The 19,690-nt window shown below is 42.9% G+C and overlaps 1 protein-coding gene across 3 annotated transcripts in view; it reads left to right on the forward strand.

The window, feature by feature from the left end:
* ASTN2 (astrotactin 2) overlaps window positions 1-19,690 on the forward strand; it is a 1,052,667-nt gene that overhangs the window by 130,456 nt on the left and 902,521 nt on the right. For all 3 annotated transcript variants that reach the window (XM_064291547.1, XM_064291548.1, XM_064291551.1), the window contains exon 2: window positions 9,461-9,648. In XM_064291547.1, the coding sequence (XP_064147617.1) occupies window positions 9,461-9,648 (188 nt within the window). The remainder of the gene's footprint in view (window positions 1-9,460; window positions 9,649-19,690) is intronic.

Consider the following 19,690-nt stretch of genomic DNA (forward strand, 5'->3'; position numbering starts at 1 on the left):
ATGCCAAGCACTGAGGATATATCAGTGAACTGGAGAAAGACACAGTCTTCTGCTATGAATGAATGAATGATTAAATGGATGAATGAATGAAGTAACTGTATGCCAAGCACTGAGGATATATCAGTGAACTGGAGAAAGACACAGTCTTCTGCTATGAATGAATGAATGATTAAATGGATGAATGAATGAAGTAACTGAGGTGCTGCTGCTGCTGCTACTTCAGGAAAACTGAGAAAAATCCAGACAAGACTGGAAGGTCTGTGAGGGCAGCATCGACATTTATCTTTTCCTCCAGTCGAGCCTCAGGATCCATAATAGTGGCTAACACAACATTTTAGATAGTCAATAAATATTATGGGAAGTATATTGTTGAATGATGAGGATAATAATTATGTTTAGTTTTAGAGCTAACTGCAAGACTTTGCAGATTGTCAAGCATATTTCTATCTATGGCCCCATTTTCTTTTGATTTAACATTAGATGTGATGTAAGTAGGACAGATCATGACCCCCATTTTACAAATAAAGGGAGAAAATTGTAGAGGCTCTGTGACTTGTCCTCAGATAAACCAGCCAGTTGGTGCAGAATCACATCTAAGCCTCTGGACTCCAAATCTAGCGTTCCTTCTACTGACTCAGGTTATCTGATTATTGATTAGCTCGGAAAGACTGGACTATATCCATCTATCCATCCATCCATTCATTTGTTCATTTATCTGTCTATCCATCCGTTTGTCCGTCCGTCCGTCCATCCATCCATCCATCCATCTGTCCATCCATCCATCTTATAACTTTATGGCATGTGGTGGGTGCTTCCTGAGCCTTTGTTTTTTCTTTTTTTTTTTTCGTCTAATCACATGAAAGAGCCCCAAATGAGACCTTATACTTCTTATTATTCTGCTAGATGATAGTCCATGAGTAAGAGGTGGTGGCCCCCTTTTTACCTTCTTCTCTCCAGACTTGTTATACCAGTCTTTCTCTGTTTCTTCCATAATGAAAACCCTCTGTGTTTGCTGCAGCCAACCCTCCCACTGCATCGCACATTTGTGACTCTTTGCCTTGTTGCCTTTGCTTGTGCCATTTCTCTGTCTGAAGAGTTCTCTGTCTACTTGGCCTCTTTTTGATATCTTGCCCATCATTTAAGACTCCTCTGTGGTAACTTTTTCCATCAGCTACAAGGCATCACTCTCCTTCCAAGCTTTCTACTTTGATTTATAGCTATTTATAGTATGCCTTTTCTTAGCCCCTTGGACTGAGCTCCTGAGGACACAGTTCCCCAGTGCCATTTCTCAGAAAAGGTTGGTTGAATAAATGAATTTTTGAAGTGAGCATGTATTTGCATCTGCTACAGAGGGAACAAAATATTAAATGTAGAAAATTCAGAGAAAAATGAATGAAAACGTGATTAAAATCACCTCTGTTCCCACCATTTAAAGAGTACCATTCTTGATATTCCAGTGTTTTTTTTTTCCAGCTATATATACACATACTTGTATCTAAACAGAATTATAGTATTCTATTTTCTATATGAACACCTTCTCTCTCGTAGAGAATGCAATCTCCTTAAAGTTAAAACACTGTCTTTTTTTTTTCATTTGCATTCTTCAGGGTGCCTAACCTTGGGCCAGATGTCAGATGCATTTCCGTGGAGTTGCTATATGGGAATCAAGCCATCACTGAGACCCTGAGTTGCCATCTCTTCTCTCAGTCCTCTGGGGATGCTCATCTGAACTCAGATACAGGGAAACTCAGTTCAACTCATCAGACATTTACAAAGCCCCTGCTCTGTATTCTGCCATTATGTCAGCACTAGGGTATACAAGTGGCTCTGATGTGTCCCTGCAGTAGAGTCCAGTAAGAAAGGTCAGCTGTAGAAGCAGATCATTTTAACACAGATAAGGATCAGACCAGTAAAACAGTGTATATGAAGTAATATAAAAGAAATGTAACTTCGGAGTGCTTACTAAGGATTAAGACCACGCTGAAAGCTAATTTGTTCCTGTTACCTCATTTTATTCTGCAAACAAATTTGAGAGGCAGCTGCTGTTATTATTATCTTCATTTAGTAGATGAGAAAACTGAGGCACAAAGAAGCTAAGTAGCTTGTCCAAAGACATACAACATAAACGCAATGGAGATAGAATTCACATTCAAATGTCCGTCTCCAGAGCCTGTGATCTTATGCACCATGCAGTATTTCCTCGCATGGAAACATAAAGGAGCGCCTAGCTCCTACAGGGATCAGGAATGCGTCCAGAGCAGGGGATGGGGTGGGTTGGGAGTGCTATTTTAGAATGAGAAAAAGCGTCTCTGAAGTCTTTGAATTTGAAAATAGCATAGTATATGGGGGGGGGGCATATAAATATTGGAACAGATTTAAGATATAGGTACAAGGAAAGCAGTGAAAAGAGGTAAGACCGGAGAGAAAAGAACGTGCCAGGTCACAAAGGACCTTGTGTGCCAGGCTTTTGAAATCAGGTTTTATCCTGGGGGGAATCAGGAGCCATTGAAAGGCTTTGAGCAAGGGAGGGGCATGGTAGGATTCACAAGTTAGAAGTGTCACCCTGGTAGCCATTTGAAAAGTGGCTGGGAGGAAGAAAGTCTGGAGATGGGGATTCCAGTTAGGGGCCTGTTGGACGGTCTCTATATCCCAGAGGTCGACTCTCCACTTTTTTCCACCCTACTTGTGCCCTAGAAGGCTGACCTGTATAATTTGTTTCACTCAGGCACCCATGGGTGTTTGGTTGGGTTGGCACCTGCAAGAGATTGGAGGGTGGACAGAGAGTGAGGCTGGAGCATTTATTTTCCTGGCATGCTGGGCCATGCATTGGTAGTGACTGGGTAATCTACCGAGGGCCACAGCTTCTGTCTGGCAGCCCTTTCCTCCACTGATGGCTCTTTCTGGGTTTGATAACCGCTCCTCTCTTTATTCCTTCAGGCCTAGGGTGTTGACAGCTCCCAGCTATTGCCAATCCTGGGACGTTTCACCATCCCTTTGTGATTTGCCTTAACCCAGTCCAAACCTTTGTAAATGGTCCCTTCATTAACACTTCTCAATGACTCTGCTGAATATGCCCTCTGTTTCCTAATGGGACTTGAGTGATACTGAGCCATTTGCATTGGTCTGTAACAGAGGGGACAAAGGTTTAAATTAAGGAAACCATAGTAGAGATGAAAATGAGGGGGCGTATTTGAAATATATCTCACAGTCCCACGCAGTACGACTTGACGCTGGAGCAAATTCCTTTGTAGAGTTGACTGCCCATGAATGCTGGAACAACTAATGGCAAAGGTGCTTGAAACTAACATCACTACCTCTTGCCACTCTTTCTGCCTAGGCAGTGAGCTCATCGTATGTAACATCTACTTTGCCCCACTGAGACCAAAACCATCTGTAAACTCATCCTGAGTTCTCTCTGGTCTTCTGCAAATAATCTGCTGGAGGGTCAGCTGGTGCTGTGGAATTAGAAGCCGAGTTAGCCACTTGGGAGATGTTACCAAGATGGCTGGTGATCAGAATAGTTGCTTATTTTCATAATGACCTTCAGGAATTAAATAAAAATACAATGAGTGCCATAGATTAGGAAGAACAAGCCAATTAAAAACACAACACGCCTTCGGAGTTTTCTTATTTCTTTTCTAGGAGGCTGAAAGGCGTCCGTGGCCGCTGAGGCAGGATGGCAGTCTACCCAGAATCACTGATGAAGGCTGATCCTCTCACTTGGCATTAGCGGGTGGTTGAGGGGATTTGAGCCTGTTGAATATTTCACAAGTTGTAGCCCATGGGGGGAGGGAAGTAGAAGGTGAAAAGGCAATCCCTGTGTTTCTTTATGATTCCAATAAAAAACTGAGCCATTTGGGGTGGGAGGGAAGCAGGCTGGAGTCAGCCTACCGCCGGAAGGCATGGTGTACCAATTCTCCCACTTTAATATCTGCTGTTTCATTTTATATTCATCATGTCAGCATAATCTGCCTTTATGGGAATTGTCTTGGTTCTCGACCAAATGCGTTTAGTCCCCCTTTTGCTTTAAGTTTGATTGTAATATGACTTGAAGACTTCAATGAAATGTTTATATGGAAGGACTAGGGGAAGAGAAAAGGGAAAATGCAATCGGAAAATCAATCAGCAGGGAATTGCAAGAGCTGGCCTTGGTCATGCTACTATTTCTTTGACCTGGTTTTAATGGACGCAGGACTGGCTTTCTGATCAAGTGTACTCTGCCGCTTCTCTAGCATTTGCCAACTAGAACATGCACTTTATCACCAGGCATTCAGAACCCTTCACTCTGCATCTAGACAATATATCCAACCTGACATTCTGCCGCACTCTCACACACACACGAGGCTTCACTGCCCCGAGATACCCACTCTCTTGCCAATCTTTATGCCTCCTTCTCTCCTCCAACGGTCAACATATGCCCATCCTCTGTGGTGCTCATGCCACCACCTTTTTGGAGTGGTTATTGGTCTCTCCTATGAGTTTAATTCTGCTCCTTGAATTATACTCCCCCCAAATATGTTAAAGTCCTAACCCCAGGTATCTGTGAATGTGACATTGCTTGGGAAATAGGGTTTTTGAAAATGTTATCAGTTAACATGAGATCATACCAGAGTAGAGTGAGTTCTAATCCAGTATGACTGGTATCCTTATACAAAGAAGAGAGAGACACAGAGGGAAGATGGCCATGTGAAGACAGAAGCAGAGATTGGAGTGATGTGTCTACAAGCCAAGGAATGCCAAGGATTGCCAGGACCACCGGGAGCTAGGAAGAGGCAAAGAAGAATCTTCTCCTAGCATCTTCAGACAGAACATGGCCCTGCCCACATCTTGATTTTGGACTTCTAGCCTCTATAACTATGAGAGAATAAATTTCTGTTGTTTTAATCCACCTATTTTGTGGTACTTTGTTACACATCTCTAGGAAACTAACATAGTCTCCAAGCTAGGAGGGTCCTCTCCCATCTCAAGTTCCCAATAACCTTTTCTTTAATTCTCCACATTCTATTCTTTACTACCTCCACCATCTTATTATGGATAAGTCTGTGTGTGTGTGTGTGTGTATTCGTAGCAATTCAGGAATTATTTATTGAGCACTTATGTGCCAAGCACTCTTCAAAGTACTTGAGATGTGGCAGGGAACTCGGCAGACAAGGTCCCTGCTCACCTGGAGAGACAGACAATAAATACATGTCCAAGGAAATACATAAGGTAAATTTCTAATAGTGATAAATGCTATGAAACAGTTTTGTAAAAGGAATATGATAGAGAGTGAACATGTGTGTTGAGAGGAACACTTTAGCTAGGGTGGCCAGGCAAGGCTTCTCTAAGCAGCTGTCATTTGGACTGAGAGACAAACACTGAGAAGATTCCAGCCTGTAAGCTTTGAGAAGAGAGTTCCAGGCAAACTGGACAGAAAGTACTTATGCTCTGAGATAAGAGGGAGTGTTTGGAGCAGATGAGAAAAGAGCCATGGTAGAAGATGGGCCAGTTACTACAATCTCATGGGCCAAGGTAAATGGAGGGTGTCCGCATGTGTGAGTGACAGCACGGAGGATAGAATTGCTGCTAGTAAAAGGACTGTGAGCTTCCAGGAGGCAAGGTGGTGTCTCATTGCACTCCTTATTCTGAGCTCCTAAACAATGCCTGGAATCAAGTAGGCCCTCAGTAGTGTTTGTTGAGTGAATAAATAAGCAACTGAACAAATAAATGAATGAACAAATGAGTGATCAAAGCTGCCTGCTTTCACTAAAGTGGTTTTCTCTTAGAGATTCTTGTGCCCCCACACCCAGCAAGTTTCCTTTCTTTGTAATAGAGTAAGTCCAGAGCTATCTTCTATGATTCAATATTTACTGTGTTTCACACACTGTTATTATCATTTAACGTTTACTGTCTGCTGACTGTGCACTCATCGCTGTAGCAAACAAAGAGCTCAATCTGATTTTGGTTCATGGGCTCATTTAGTCAAGGAAAGGAGACGTTGTAACAGAACTGGCATAGTAGAAATTGCATGTACTGGTAATCCACTGGGTCTATCTGTGCACAAATTCACTATTGACCTTGGCAAATCACTCATACTCTATGATCTGTTGTCTGATCTGGACATAGGGAGGGTGAGCCTCTTTAATGGTGGCATTTCAGGCACAACCTGGGGAGAGCCCCAGGAGTAAGGAGCCAAATTTCCACAAGCATCCCTTGACTCACTCTTCCTCTGTGCCAGGCTGTGTCACCCAGAATGTGGCCTGCCTTGGGGCTTTCTCCCGGTGCTATTCTAGCATATCTCAGCACATTAAGGGCCCAGCCAGGCAACAACGCATGGGCCCTCCTTCTCGAGCTGCTAAATTAAAACCATTTGCTGTTGAATTGATTCCAATTCATGGCGACCCATGTGTGTCAGAGTCGAACTCTGCTCCATAGGGTTTTTTAATGGCTGATTTGTCGGAATTAGATCACCTTTCTCCTGAGGCACCTCTAGGTGGACTCTAACCTTCAACCTTTTGGTTAGTAGCCAAGCATATTAATCACCCTGGGACTCCCAAACCAGTTGCTGTTGAGTCAATTCTGACTCACGGAGGCCCCATGTGTATCAAACTGTGCTCCATAGGGTTTTCAATGGATGCTTTTTAGAAGTATTTTGCCAGGCCTTTATTCTGAGGCACCTCTGGGCCTTTTGGTTCATGGTTGAGTCTGTTAATCATTTACACCACCCAACCCCCCCCAAAAAACCACCATTGCCACAGTCGATTTTGACCTATAGAACCCTATAGGACAGAGTAGAACTGCCCCATAGGGTTTGCAAGGCTATACATCTTTATGAGGCAGACTGCCATATCTTTCTCCTACACAGTAGCTGGTGGGTTCGAACTGCTGACCTTCTGGTTAGCATTTAAGTGCTTTAATCATTGTACCCCCACGGCTCCTTCACACCACCCAGAGACTCCTAAATCAATTGCCATTGAGTCAATTCCAACTCATAGCAACCCACGTGTGTTAGAGTAGGAGAACTGTGCTCTCTAGGGTTTTCAATGGCTGATTTTTCAGAAGCAGATGTCCAAGGTTCCTCTGCATGGGCTCGAACCTCCAGTCTTTCTGTTAGCAGACAAGCACGTTAACAGTTTGCACCACCCTGAGACTCTTGCTGCTGAATTGGAGATAGCTATTTCCAGAGGTGGCTTTCAGCCCTGGTTCCCTGGGTTTCTGGTTCTGGGCTTCATGAACTGAGAGAAAAAGGAGCGAAGTGCTGAGCAAGGCCATTTACCATAATGTCTTCACCCTGCCTTGGCCCAGCTGGCTGCTTGCCAGAGAAGCTACTGCCAAGGCTTCAGGTGCTGAGGCTGGGAGGTAGGGCGATGCAAGGGAGATTACCCTAGTCCTGGAAGAAGAGACAGTGCTTGGGAGAGCCCTGCTTCTCAGTAGGGCTCCCAGCCAGTCCCCTTTCCCTAGGCATAGTAATGAGTTGGCAGGGCCCTTTGGGGCCTATGTTCTAAGAGCTGATGAGCTTTTGTGATTATCTCCAGCCCTCCTCAACTATTGATGCAGCAGGGGAAGTCCAGGGGTTTTTTCATTTGGATCAGTCACTTCCTTTATTCCAGCTCCTTTGTCTTTACTTGGAATGAGGTAGGAAGCCATTGGAGGGTTTTGAGCAGAAGAGTGACGTGAGCTGACTTATGCTTTGGCAAGGTTCCTCTGGCTTCTGGGTGGAGAATAGACAGAAGGGGCAAGGGTGGAAGAAGAGAGCCAAGTCGAGGGTTGCATGCAGGCAACAGACTCGCAGGTGTTTGCAATAGAGAAGCTGAGAAGTGTGGAATTTTGGACCAGTTTGGAAGGAGTTGCTGATGGTTTGGATGAGGAATGGGAGAGAGAGTGAGCAGTCAAGGATGCCTCAAGGTTTTTTTTTTTTTTTTCAGAGCACCTTGAAGGGTGAATTAGATCCTGTTCTTATTAATAATAATAATGAGAATAAATATTTATAGCTAACTTTTTTTAGCACTTATTAAATGCCAGACGGTCTTCCCCTAAGGACTTTTAATTGCGAACCTCAAGGAGTTAGACTATTGGAAATGGATGATACAAGAATAATTCGGTAGAGTTTGATGAGCAAACATCAACTCATCACTCCAAAGCCTGACTTCTTTAATTCCATGTCACCAAACTCTGATGGGACTGCGGTGGGACATGGGGAAAACTGATCGCATAACGAGCATTTCTAACTTGGCTTGTTCATCAGTCCTCCTCAAGTTTGTGTGTGCATGGATAGTAGGTCTTTTGGAACTGTAGGAATTCTGTCTTCAGGCCAACTCCATGTCTCCAGAATGGAGTTCAGAGTATCAAGTCTTAGACACTATTAATGATACTTGTCTACTGATTAATTGGCTTTGTCTCCTTTAGTAACTTGCTTGAGTCCAGACTGGGTAATTCACCAAGATCCCCACCACCCTTCCATTTATTTCTGAAAGGCACTGAGTAGGCCTTGTCCTCCTAGGACATTTCCAGGAACACAATCTCCTTAGTAGAGGGCACTATGCAAAGATGTGTATCATCCCAGTGCAGTGACACTTTTGGTGCCTCATGCCATCACCCTTCTTACCTCATAATGAACTATATTGAAGTGATAATATTGCATGGTAATACTATTGAAATGATAATTACTTTTAAAAGCATCTACAGAGGGAAAAACTGTATGGGGCAAAAGTTAGGAACCTCAAATCAGGAGACCCAACTTAACAATTTACTAGGAATTCCCAACTCTCCATTGATTATCTGAGAATATTGGGGTATACCAATGATTTTTCAAATATTTTGAAGCCACAGGAACCTTTTTGCCAAAATTCTTTTGTTTGGGAGTATAGCATATAAGCTACAAAAAATGGAGCTGCTTTGACTGAAGTAGGGGAGAGACCCAGAATAACCCTTGCCAAACTCGTTTCTCATGCAAGGTGACCCTGAGACACCTCGGCTGGGCCTAATGCTCTCTTGAGCCTTCCCAGCTCTGAGGTTCTGCGGTTTTGCCATGACTACATCCATCTCAGTTTCTAAGGGATTTGCACTCTGAACTTCCATTCCTCTCACAGATTTCCTCCCTTGCCTTCTAGTTCCACGGCTGCAGAAGGATGTTAAGGGCTTTCATCCTCTTGCCTAGTTTGATTCTACTGCTTGAAAAGAATAAATTACCTTTTTATGTATGGTGTTATAAAAAGGGCATCACCTTTGGCGTTAGACAGGCCTGGGTTCAAGTCCTGGCTCTGCCACTTACTAGCTCTGTTACTTGGGGACCCATCCTGGGTACAGTTGACCCATCTATAAAATAGAAATGATGATCCCTGGCTTATAGGTTTGATGTAAGGAAAGGTCTCTGGCTCAAAGTAGGTGCCTTCTGAGTCCCTGAATACCCTTGGCTTCTTCTCTTTCCCAAGTACCAAGGCCAGGCACGCAGCTCACTGGCACCTTGGGTCTTGTCTTGCAGAGATGTCTGGCACAGCGGCGGACATTTCGCTGGTGCACTGGAGACAGCAGTGGCTGGAGAATGGCACCTTGTACTTCCACGTCTCCATGAGCAGCTCCAGCCAGCTGGCCCGGGCCACTGCCCCGACACTCCAGGAGCCCTCGGAGATTGTCGAGGAGCAGATGCACATCCTCCACATTTCCGTGATGGTGAGTGATAGGGGAAGTGCTGGGGGGCCGGGGGTGGCAAGGCAGAGAGACAGAGAGGGTGGAGGGAGGTTGCCGGCAGATGGAGGGAAAGAGCTGGCCATGTGCGAGAGATTAGAATGATAAAAGGAAGGTCAGATGGATTCCATGGTGTCACTTGAACTGATGCATACCCATCCATCATCTGTCAGCTGTGACAAACTAATTGTGCTTCGGAGAAGAAAATAAAGGGTCTCCAACTCTTTGGCCTTTTGGCAGACATCTCTAGGAATAGCTGTTTAACATCTGTCACGTGTGTGGCCTGTCTTGTTGGGGGCTGAGTTTCAGTGCTTCAAAATATAACTGGCCTTTCCAGGAATGACTACACACACAAAATCAGAATGGGGCTGCCCTTTCCGGAGTGCCCTTGATATGCCAGGTGCTTTAGCCTTCACAACAAGCCTTGCAGCATAGATACTGTGTGGTGGTCCTTGGAGCTGGGTTGTGCGTAGTCTACGGGATTGCACATGGCAGCCCCTCCATTATGCTCAATATATAGTTCTGAACACTGAGTCGGAGGAGCTTGCCAAGGGACATAACTTGTAAGAGATGGAGCTGCTTTTGGGTATTTGAACCCCAGCAAATCTGGCTACAAAACCTGAACTAAGTCTTCCATACCTTGTCTTCTCTCAATGAAAGAATTTATTGAGTATCTCTTAGGTGTCAAGCACTGTGCTCGACTCCTTTATGGGCATTATCCCATTGTGCTGGCACTAAATAGGCATGATGTTAGGCATGTCACGTCCACGTTAGAGAGGATGTTGTGGACATAGAGGTGATGTGGCCTTCCATCTCTCTTGGCCTCCCATCCAGAGCTCTCTGAATTTGCCAGCTCTTAGAGAGAGCTGCTAGGGCTGTAATCACTGAGTGGTAGTCTAAAATGGTTTCTTTAAAAAGCTGTAATTAATGCCTTTGCATGGTAGATAGAGGAAAACAAATTCAGTATGCAAAAGTACAGGGTCTAATGGGCTTGGGAAGAGATCTGATAATAACAACACCTGACACCCACTAATGCTTTTTACTCCTCAAAGCCACTCTTACATTATTTTCTCCTTCTGCACAACCCTGCCAGATACTGGAGGGTAGGAACTCTTATCCCCAACTTATATATCAGGAAGGTATGGCTCAAAGAGGTGAAGTGACTAGTATAAGACCACACAGAAAAGCCGGGTTTACCTCCCCACCTCTTCCTCCATTGATTCCTGCATTGAACAGTCAGCACATATTTATGGATAGTCTACAATGGAGCAGACCTTTGGTTTTGGTCTCTGTTCGTCTTGTTTGTCTGCACGTAACACCCTGCATTAGACATTCTGATTAGGGCTAAGTAAGAGCTCGGGAGTTTTTTCTTTTTGGAAAAACACACACATAGCCCAGCCAGACAGCAACGTTAATTTTGGACCTAACGCATGCTCATCACGTGGAGGAACAAATCAAGGCCTTTGTGTTATTCATGGAATGAGTGTGCTAGACTTTTTTCATATATATATTTAGCGAATGATGCAGCCACACGCCCAGCCAAATGGGTGCCTGCATGCTAACTTTTGGGTGCCAGTTTATAAGCACCATCTCAGGGTACTTGCTGAGCTCCTCATGGGGCATGTGGCTGCTCTTCTTCCTTTATTGTTTGCGAGTTAGACTCCTTTTTGACTAATATGTATTAAACATATTTCTGTGTTCTGGGCACAGCATTTACTTATGTACATCCTTTCTGTAACCCAGTAACTTAGGTAGTATTATCTCAATTATAAATGAATCTTGAATGGGTTTTCACTGCCTGCAAGCCCAGTGTTTATTCTGCTGTATCAGACTGCCACCCCAAGGAGTGTAGACCTTCCTCACTGTGATAGTTAATGTTATGTGTCAACTTGGCTAGGCCATGATTCCCAGTATTGCGTAACCTTCCACCATTTTGTGATGTGATGTTTTGCTTCTCTAGAGAACCCAGCCTAAGACACTCACCTTTCCCTTCTGCTCAGTGAGTTCAGTTTGGAAAGAAGAACTCACTAAGACCTAGATGTCCAAAAATCTTTTCAAGATTTGCCTCTAAGAGTAGGAAGTGTGGATGTTTGCAACTCTAGATTCTCCTTGCTCACCTGCTGAAGTGGCCCAAGGCTACCTGTTTGTGGTCGGTCCTACAAGTTCTGTCTCCTCTTCAGTGCTCAAAAATCTGGGTATTTCCTGTCCCCAAGCTGAGGAGACAGAGTCGGGTCCCTGAACTCCAGGGTGTCCACTGATGGAAGTCCAGCCTCTCATAGGTTAAATGTGCCTTGGAGAACATGGCCCTCTATCAAGAGAAAGGATAGCACAGAGGTTAGAAGCTTACACTCTGGAGCCCAGTGCCTGGGCTTGAAGCCGCACTCTATCACCTAACTCTCTGGATGCTCTTGGGCAAAATATTTAACCTCTCTGTGCCTTGTTTTTGTCAACTGTAAAATTAGAATTATATTAATACTTATCTTGTAGGTTTTTTTTTTTTTTTTTTCAAACACTTGGATCAGAGGAGCTTGGCACATAATAGTATTAGTTTTCATTATTAATGGTGCTTTAGTTGAAAAATTTGATATGTACTGATTTATTACACCTTTTCATTTCATAGATGGATAAACAGAGGTTGAAAGACAGGCTTGGACTTGTCCAGGTCCCATGGCCAGTCAGTGGGCTTGGCCTGGAATCTGGGCATTTCTGCAACTCAGACCTGGCCTTACTTTTCTCCCCACAGACAGTTCAGCAACAACAAAAAGAGTGTTGGCTTTTTTCCCCCAAGCAGTCATTCAAGATGGCATTCGAGGTTACTGGGATCTGTCTCCCCATTTCACAGATGAGAAATCTGAGACTCAGTGAGTTTAATTGACTTGCACAAAGGCTCCATGACTTGGCACAAAGGTAGTCCTGGGACTAGGCTTTTTCCAAGACTTGAACCTTGTGCCACGTGGCTGCTCATGACACCATGGTTCTGACCTGGCCAACTGCCCCGTTGTTTTCATCTTTGGTGAAGATCCTGAGATGATTTGTGAGAAAACCCAAATCATCTAGTAAAATCTCAAATAAATCTAGAGGCCAGAGCCAGTGATCCCCTTTCTCAGCAGAAATATCCTCCCTGCCCAGGCAGGAAGCCAACTTCTGCTTAGCCTCCACAACCTGATACAATCCATACCCACTAGAGGGGATCCAGCATGCTTTCTAGGGCTTGTCAAGTCCTGAACTGAGCATCTACTTGGTCCCAGAAAGTTGCATCATCTATTAACATCCCAAAGAGTGAGACAATGAGGAGGTACTCAGTGAAACCCTCTCCAGAAAAAGAGGATGGACGGTCATCTTTTCTAGTTCCCTGCCTCAGCTTCAGTTACTCCAAGCAGTCACATGCCCTCCTCAATAGCACAAATGGTGTGATACAGAGAAGACAACAGAGATTTGGAACTCAGTGGACCTGGCTATGAATTCAGACTCTTTAATTCCCTGTTCCCTGACAGTTTTACCCTGGCCAAGTCCCTTTACCTCTCTGAGCCTCACTTTCCTTATCAGTGAAACAAAAGTTATTATACCAGTCTCAGGGGTTTTTGACAGGAGTAGAAGGAAGATATAAATAGTACCTAATATTCAGCCTAGCACATTGTGGGTAAGCAGTAACCGACCAAGTAAATAAATAGAACAAAATAACAAACCAGTTGCCACAAAGTCGATTCTGATATATGGTGACTCCATATGTGTCATAGAAAACCTGTGCTCCATAGAGTTTGCAATTGCTATGATCTCTTTGAAGTAGATTCTTAGACTTTTCTTCCTAGAAATCTTTGGGTGGGCTTGAACCACCAACTTTCTGGTTAGTAGCCTACCGTTCAACCATTTGTGCCAACCAGGCACAATTAATATTGCCATTGCAGCAATGTTTAAAGGATTCCAGTCTAGGACTAAGAAGACTTCAGGTTTAGTTTCATTTCTGATGCTATTTTTGCTGTTTATTCTAGACAGATAATCACAATACCTAACATTGAATACTATATGTCAGGCACTGTTGCAAATTTTTTATGCATTATCATATTTAACCCTCACAGTAAGTCTTAAGGTGGATATTATGATTATGCTCATTTCATAGGTGAGGAAACTCAGATGTTTAAAAATAGCTGTCTGTGTGAACTTGGTCACCTAAAGGTTAATTAGTAAAGCCAATATTTCACTCTCTATGGGCTGACTCCAGAGCCTCTGCACTTAATCTCTATAGCTGACCATCACTTTTCTTCTTGGTGCATTAATTCTGACTTAAATTCTAAGATTTCATGAGTGAGTTATTGGACTCCCCCCTTCATGGAATCCATGAAATACATCGAGGGAGTTTATGACTTGGAAGTCACCTCAAACAGTGAGCTATGGCTCTACCCTTAGCTTTACAACCTTAGTCAGATCAACTTGATCATCTGTAAAACTGGAATAATATTTCCCAACCCTTATAATTGTTCTAAGTATCAAATGAAGTCACATATGCCAGTGCCATGCACGAAGAATATAATGGTTACCATTATTAGGGACTTCCTATGTGCATTCTTCAATTTAATTTTTCTAATACCTTTATGAGTTTTTTTTTTTTTTTTATGAGTTAGGTAGAGTTGTTATCCTTGATTTACCGGTGAGGAACCCGGGAGTGTTACCAGGTGGAAATCCCAGGTTCTTAATCAGCATGAGTCGTATTGGCCAAGAAATGAGAGATGGAAGTGGGAGAACAAAAAAGCCACCTTTATTTTGTTGTACAAGGAAGTGGAGTCAGCCGGAGCTTACTGCTGCCAAGACTGCTTGCCAAGGATGGGCAGGTAGGTTACTTTTAAAGGGGTTTACAAGTAGGTAGTTCATACAAGTTATATCAGCAACATTCTTGCTCATACTTCCAACGTGCAATGGGGTTTACATATAACCTCCAAGCAAAAGCAGGATTCAAATGCAAAGCTGAGGGGGTGGGGAGGAGTCCAGCAAAGGAAAGGATTTTGCAAAACAGCAGTCTAGGGGAGGAAGCCAGGTAAAGAATAAAGCACTGTGGGGGTTCTGTCTCAGGAGTTCTTGGAGTTTTTCAACTTGTTCAAGTTCTCACCACCAATACTGTTAAAGGTGGGATTCCGGCTCCCGTCTGTCCAAATTGAGAGCCTGTACTCTAATTCTGCATGGCATGGTCCCTGGCATCCAGTAAGTGCTCAGAAAGTACTAGCCATTATTAAAATGTTAGCTGTAGTGAGGGCCCATCATGCCTGTCATTTATGGAATATTCAGTCGGGGTTCTCATAGCTCTTGATAGAACTTGGAAACGTGTCAATTAGGAAGAGAGAAGTTGTTCATGCCAGCAATTTATAGATAGGAGAGAAGAAAACCAGAGGAGGCTGAGTAACTTGGCTGCGGTGCAGAGAGTCAGGAGAGAACCTGGGGCTTGAATCCTGCTCTTAGATGCTCTTTGTATTGATCACCAGCACAGGATACCACAGGTGCTTCACTACCACCAGCTCAGTTTGGGAACTAGACATGCAAATGTGAATAGTAAGGGAAGAGGCCCCTTCAGATTCCTTATGGAGAAAGTGGGGGAGCTTCCTGCTTCAGATGGCCATGAGGTTAAATGCAAAGAAATCCTACCAAATGTGATCAGAACTTTTTGTTGATTCTTTGCATTTAGGTGTTGTTGTCATTAGGTTTTGGTTTGGGGTTTTTTTTGTTACATTGGCATTTCAAGGTATATTTTACTTTGGCCTTGATCACAATTTCTTTCAACAAAAATGGCTATCACTTGTGGCTCAGAGGGTTAGTCATGTAACCATAACCCCTCTCCCCTGACCCTTGTGAGCAGTGAGAAACATGACATCATTTTAATATGGTGTATCTTGTCTTAAAGATGTCCACCAGCGTCACTGGATGGAAACTGTTTAAGACCAATATCTTCCTTTGTGGCTCTTTTTTTTTTTTTTTTTTTAAATTCCTTTTTGTCTTTTTGGTGACAAAGTGGCTTAAGAAAGGGATGAAAGGAAATGATGTCTGGCTTGATGTAAAGAAGAGAAGACCTTTGAGGACACATTTCTTTCTAAAGGCCCATCCCACAGAAAATGCTACAGATTTGTACTAGTGGAGGTGGGGGGCAAGAAGAGGGTGCTACAAGGAACAAAATTCCATCCATGGCAGAACAAAACTTTCAAAGTGTTTGAGCTATCCAACAGTAGAGTGAACTGAGTCATGGTTAATGAGTTCCTTGTCCCTGGGGTTATGCAGACTGAGGCTAGAAGCTCTATTCATCAGAATTTTGGGAGAAATTTATCAGATAACTAGTAAATTTGATGACAGTTGAAGTTTCTTCAAACTTAGAAGATCTATGATTCTTTAACATAATAATATACACAAAAATACTCTGAGGAATATAAAATACCACATAAGTGCAGGTAGTACCTGACTTAAGACGGGGTTCCATTTCAACAACTCCATGTTAAGTCAGCTCAGACATTAAGTCGAATACCTCTTTTTTAAAATGTTTAATTTTCATTGCCTTTTTTTTAATTATTATTATCAGTGTCTTTATAAATCCAAGAATAAAAAAATAAATAAGGACAATCATAAGTGCAATTGGTCGTAACTTGAATACGTCATAAGTCGAGGAATACCAGTATAAGAAATCATTATTACCATTCTCAATCAGTAGCTTTGTTTAAAGGACCTGTGTCATGTTGCATTAGTACTGTTTAAAACTTTCTGTGAATGATGAATTTAGATCATTTCCCCAACCATGATACTTATTCATTCCCAGCATTTCATTTATTCCTTCATTTGTTGATTCAGTCATTCAACCATGCAATAACTGCTGATCTGCCTACTAACCCTAAAAAACCTATCTGCTAGAAAAAAAAAAAAAAATCAACCACAAGCTCAGAGTGAGTCAACTGTGACATCTGACTGATAAAAGTGGTCTTCCATTTTAAGATGTATTAATGTCGAGAAGACAAAGCAAAGTATTATAATGACATGTGCAAAGAGCTGGAGATGGAAAACCAAAAGGGAAGAACACGCTCAGCATTTCTCAAGCTGAAAGAACAGAAGAAAAAAATCAAGCCTCGAGTTGCAATAGTGAAGGATTCCATGGGGAAAATATTAAACGACACAGGAAGCATCAAAAGAAGATGGAAGGAATACACAGAGTCATTATACCAAAAAGAATTAGTCGATATTCAACCATTTCAAGAGGTGGCATATGATCAGGAACCGATGGTACTGAAGGAAGAAGTCCAAGCTGCTCTGAAGGCATTGGCGAAAAACAAGGCTCCAGGAATTGATGGAGTATCAACTGAGGTGTTTCAACAAACAGAGGCAACGCTGGAGGTGCTCACTCATCTATGCCAAGAAATATGGAAGAGAGCTTCCTGGCCAACTGACTGGAAGAGATCCATATTTATGCCTATTCCCAAGAAAGATGATCCAACCGAATGTGGAAATTATAGAACAATATCATTAATATTACACGCAAGCAAAATTTTGCTGAAGATCATTCAAAAGCGGCTGCAGCACTATATCGACAGGGAACTGCCAGAAATTCAGGCTGGTTTCAGAAGAGGACGTGTAACCAGGGATATCATTGCTGATGTCAGATGGATCCTGGCTGAAAGCAGAGAATACCAGAAGGATGTTTACCTGTGTTTTATTGACTATGCAAAGGCATTCGACTGTGTGGATCATAACAAACTATGGATAACACTGTGAAGAATGGGAATTCCAGAACACTTAGTCGTGTTCCTGAGGAACCTTTACAGAGATCAAGAGGCAGTTGTTCGGACAGAAGAAGGGGATACTGATTGGTTGAAAGTCAGGAAAGGTGTGCGTCAGGGTTGTATTCTTTCACCATACCTATTTAATCTGTATGCTGAACAAATAATACGAGAAGCTGGACTATATGAAGAAGAACGGGGCATCAGGATTGGAGGAAGACTCATTAACAACCTGTGCTATGCAGATGACACAACCTTGCTTGCTGAAAGTGAAGAGGACTTAAAGCACTTACTAATGAAGATCAAAGATCACAGCCTTCAGTATGGATTATACCTCAACATAAAGAAAACAAAAATCCTCACAACTGAACCAATGAGCAACATCATGATAAATGGAGAAAAGATTGAAGTTGTCAAGGATTTCGTTTTACTTGGATCCACAATCAACAGCCATGGAAGCAGCAGTCAAGAAATCAAAAGATGCATTGCATTGGGCAAATCTGCCGCAAAGGACCTCTTCAAAGTGTTGAAGAGCAAAGATGTCACCCTGAAGACTAAGGTGCGCCCGACCCAAGCCATGGTATTTTCAATTGCATCATATGCATGTGAAAGCTGGACAATGAATAAGGAAGATCGAAGAAGAGTTGACACCTTTGAATTGTGGTGCTGGCGAAGAATATTGAATATACCATGGACTGCCAAAAGAATGAACAAATCTGTCTTGGAAGAAGTGCGGCCAGAATGCTCCTTAGAGGCAAGGATGGCGAGACTGCGTCTTACATACTTTGGACATGTTATCAGGAGGGATCAGTCCCTGGAGAAGGACATCATGCTTGGCAGAGTACAGGGACAGCACAAAAGAGGAAGACCCTCAACGAGGTGGATTGACACAGTGGCTTCAACAATGAGCTCAAGCATAACAACGATTGTAAGGATGGCGCAGGACTGGGCAGTGTTCCGTTCTGTTGTGCATAGGGTCGCTATGAGTCGGAACCAACTTGACGGCACCTAACAACAACAACAACAAGTTTTTTGAACCACAGAGATTATGGATGACACCTGCAATGTTGTGTTTACTTTTGGAGACCACATGTTAAGAGAAAAAGTTATGGGAAAATAATCAAGGCAGTGAAGAACCTTGAAACAATAATAACAAGCAATATTAAAGTGCTTAGTATGTTGGAAGTATTTGACACATATTTAAATCATTTAATTCTTATGATAACTCCAACTCAATTGGTATTATTTTGTCCGATTGTTGAGAAAAAAATAGAGAGAGAGAAGGTAACTAACTTTCAAGAACTGTGGTCTCAGTGTCCAGAGGTTCACATTCTGGCTCCATAACTGAGTTATTAGCCATGTGACATGGTCAGGTTCTTTCTGCTTCTGTACCTCAGAGGGCTGAGGATTACCTAAAATGAAATACATAATACATACAAACTAGTATATGACACCCAGTCGGTGCTTTGTAAGTGTATGACCCTGCTACTTTTAAATGATATTTCTGTCCTATTTATAAATGATATTACTGGAGGACACCCAATAGGCAACCAGGGGGAGCTGAAACCAAGATATAAACTGTGGATCCCAAAGGCCTTTCAGAGAGAAGGCAAAGTAGTGACGAAAACAGATCCTGACGAAGAGGAGTTATTTTAATCGGGAAGGTGGCAAAAATCCAGTGGTGGAAAAACAGTTATACACACAGCACAAGAAGTTATGGCCTGGACTCAGGTGTCACTGATGTGCTTCATGGCTTTAGGCAAGCCACATGGCTTTTCTTAGCCTCAGTGCCCTATTGCTAAATTGAAATGGCCAATATTATATCAGTTGCCGAGGCATGTCGAAGTTTGGCGATTCAGATATCCTAAGTCCATTTGTGGAGTCCCTGGGTGGTGCAGATGGTTAATGTGCTCAACTGCTAACCCAAAGTTTGGAGGTTCAAGTCTACCCAGAGGCACCTTGGAAGAAAGGCCTGGTGCTCTACTTCTGAAAAATTAGCCACTGAAAAACCTATGGGGCAGAGTTCTAGTCTGACACACATGGTATTACCTTGAGTCAGAATCGACTGAACAGCAATTGGTACTGGTATCGGTAAGTACGTTTTTACATAAATGAGCCATTTACTCCGTGAATCCCATTCACATTTTTTTTTTGTTGTTGTTCAGAACATGGAATTTTTTAAACCAAAAAGTTCATGAACCTTGTAGCTTGGCCTTGACTGTCTCAACAACAAGGATTCTCTAAAAGCCTGCAGAGTCTCTAGCTAGGCTTGTGGGCATATTAGGGGA

Source organism: Loxodonta africana, chromosome 9 (assembly GCF_030014295.1).
Source record: "Loxodonta africana isolate mLoxAfr1 chromosome 9, mLoxAfr1.hap2, whole genome shotgun sequence".
Taxonomy (NCBI): Eukaryota; Metazoa; Chordata; class Mammalia; order Proboscidea; family Elephantidae; genus Loxodonta; species Loxodonta africana.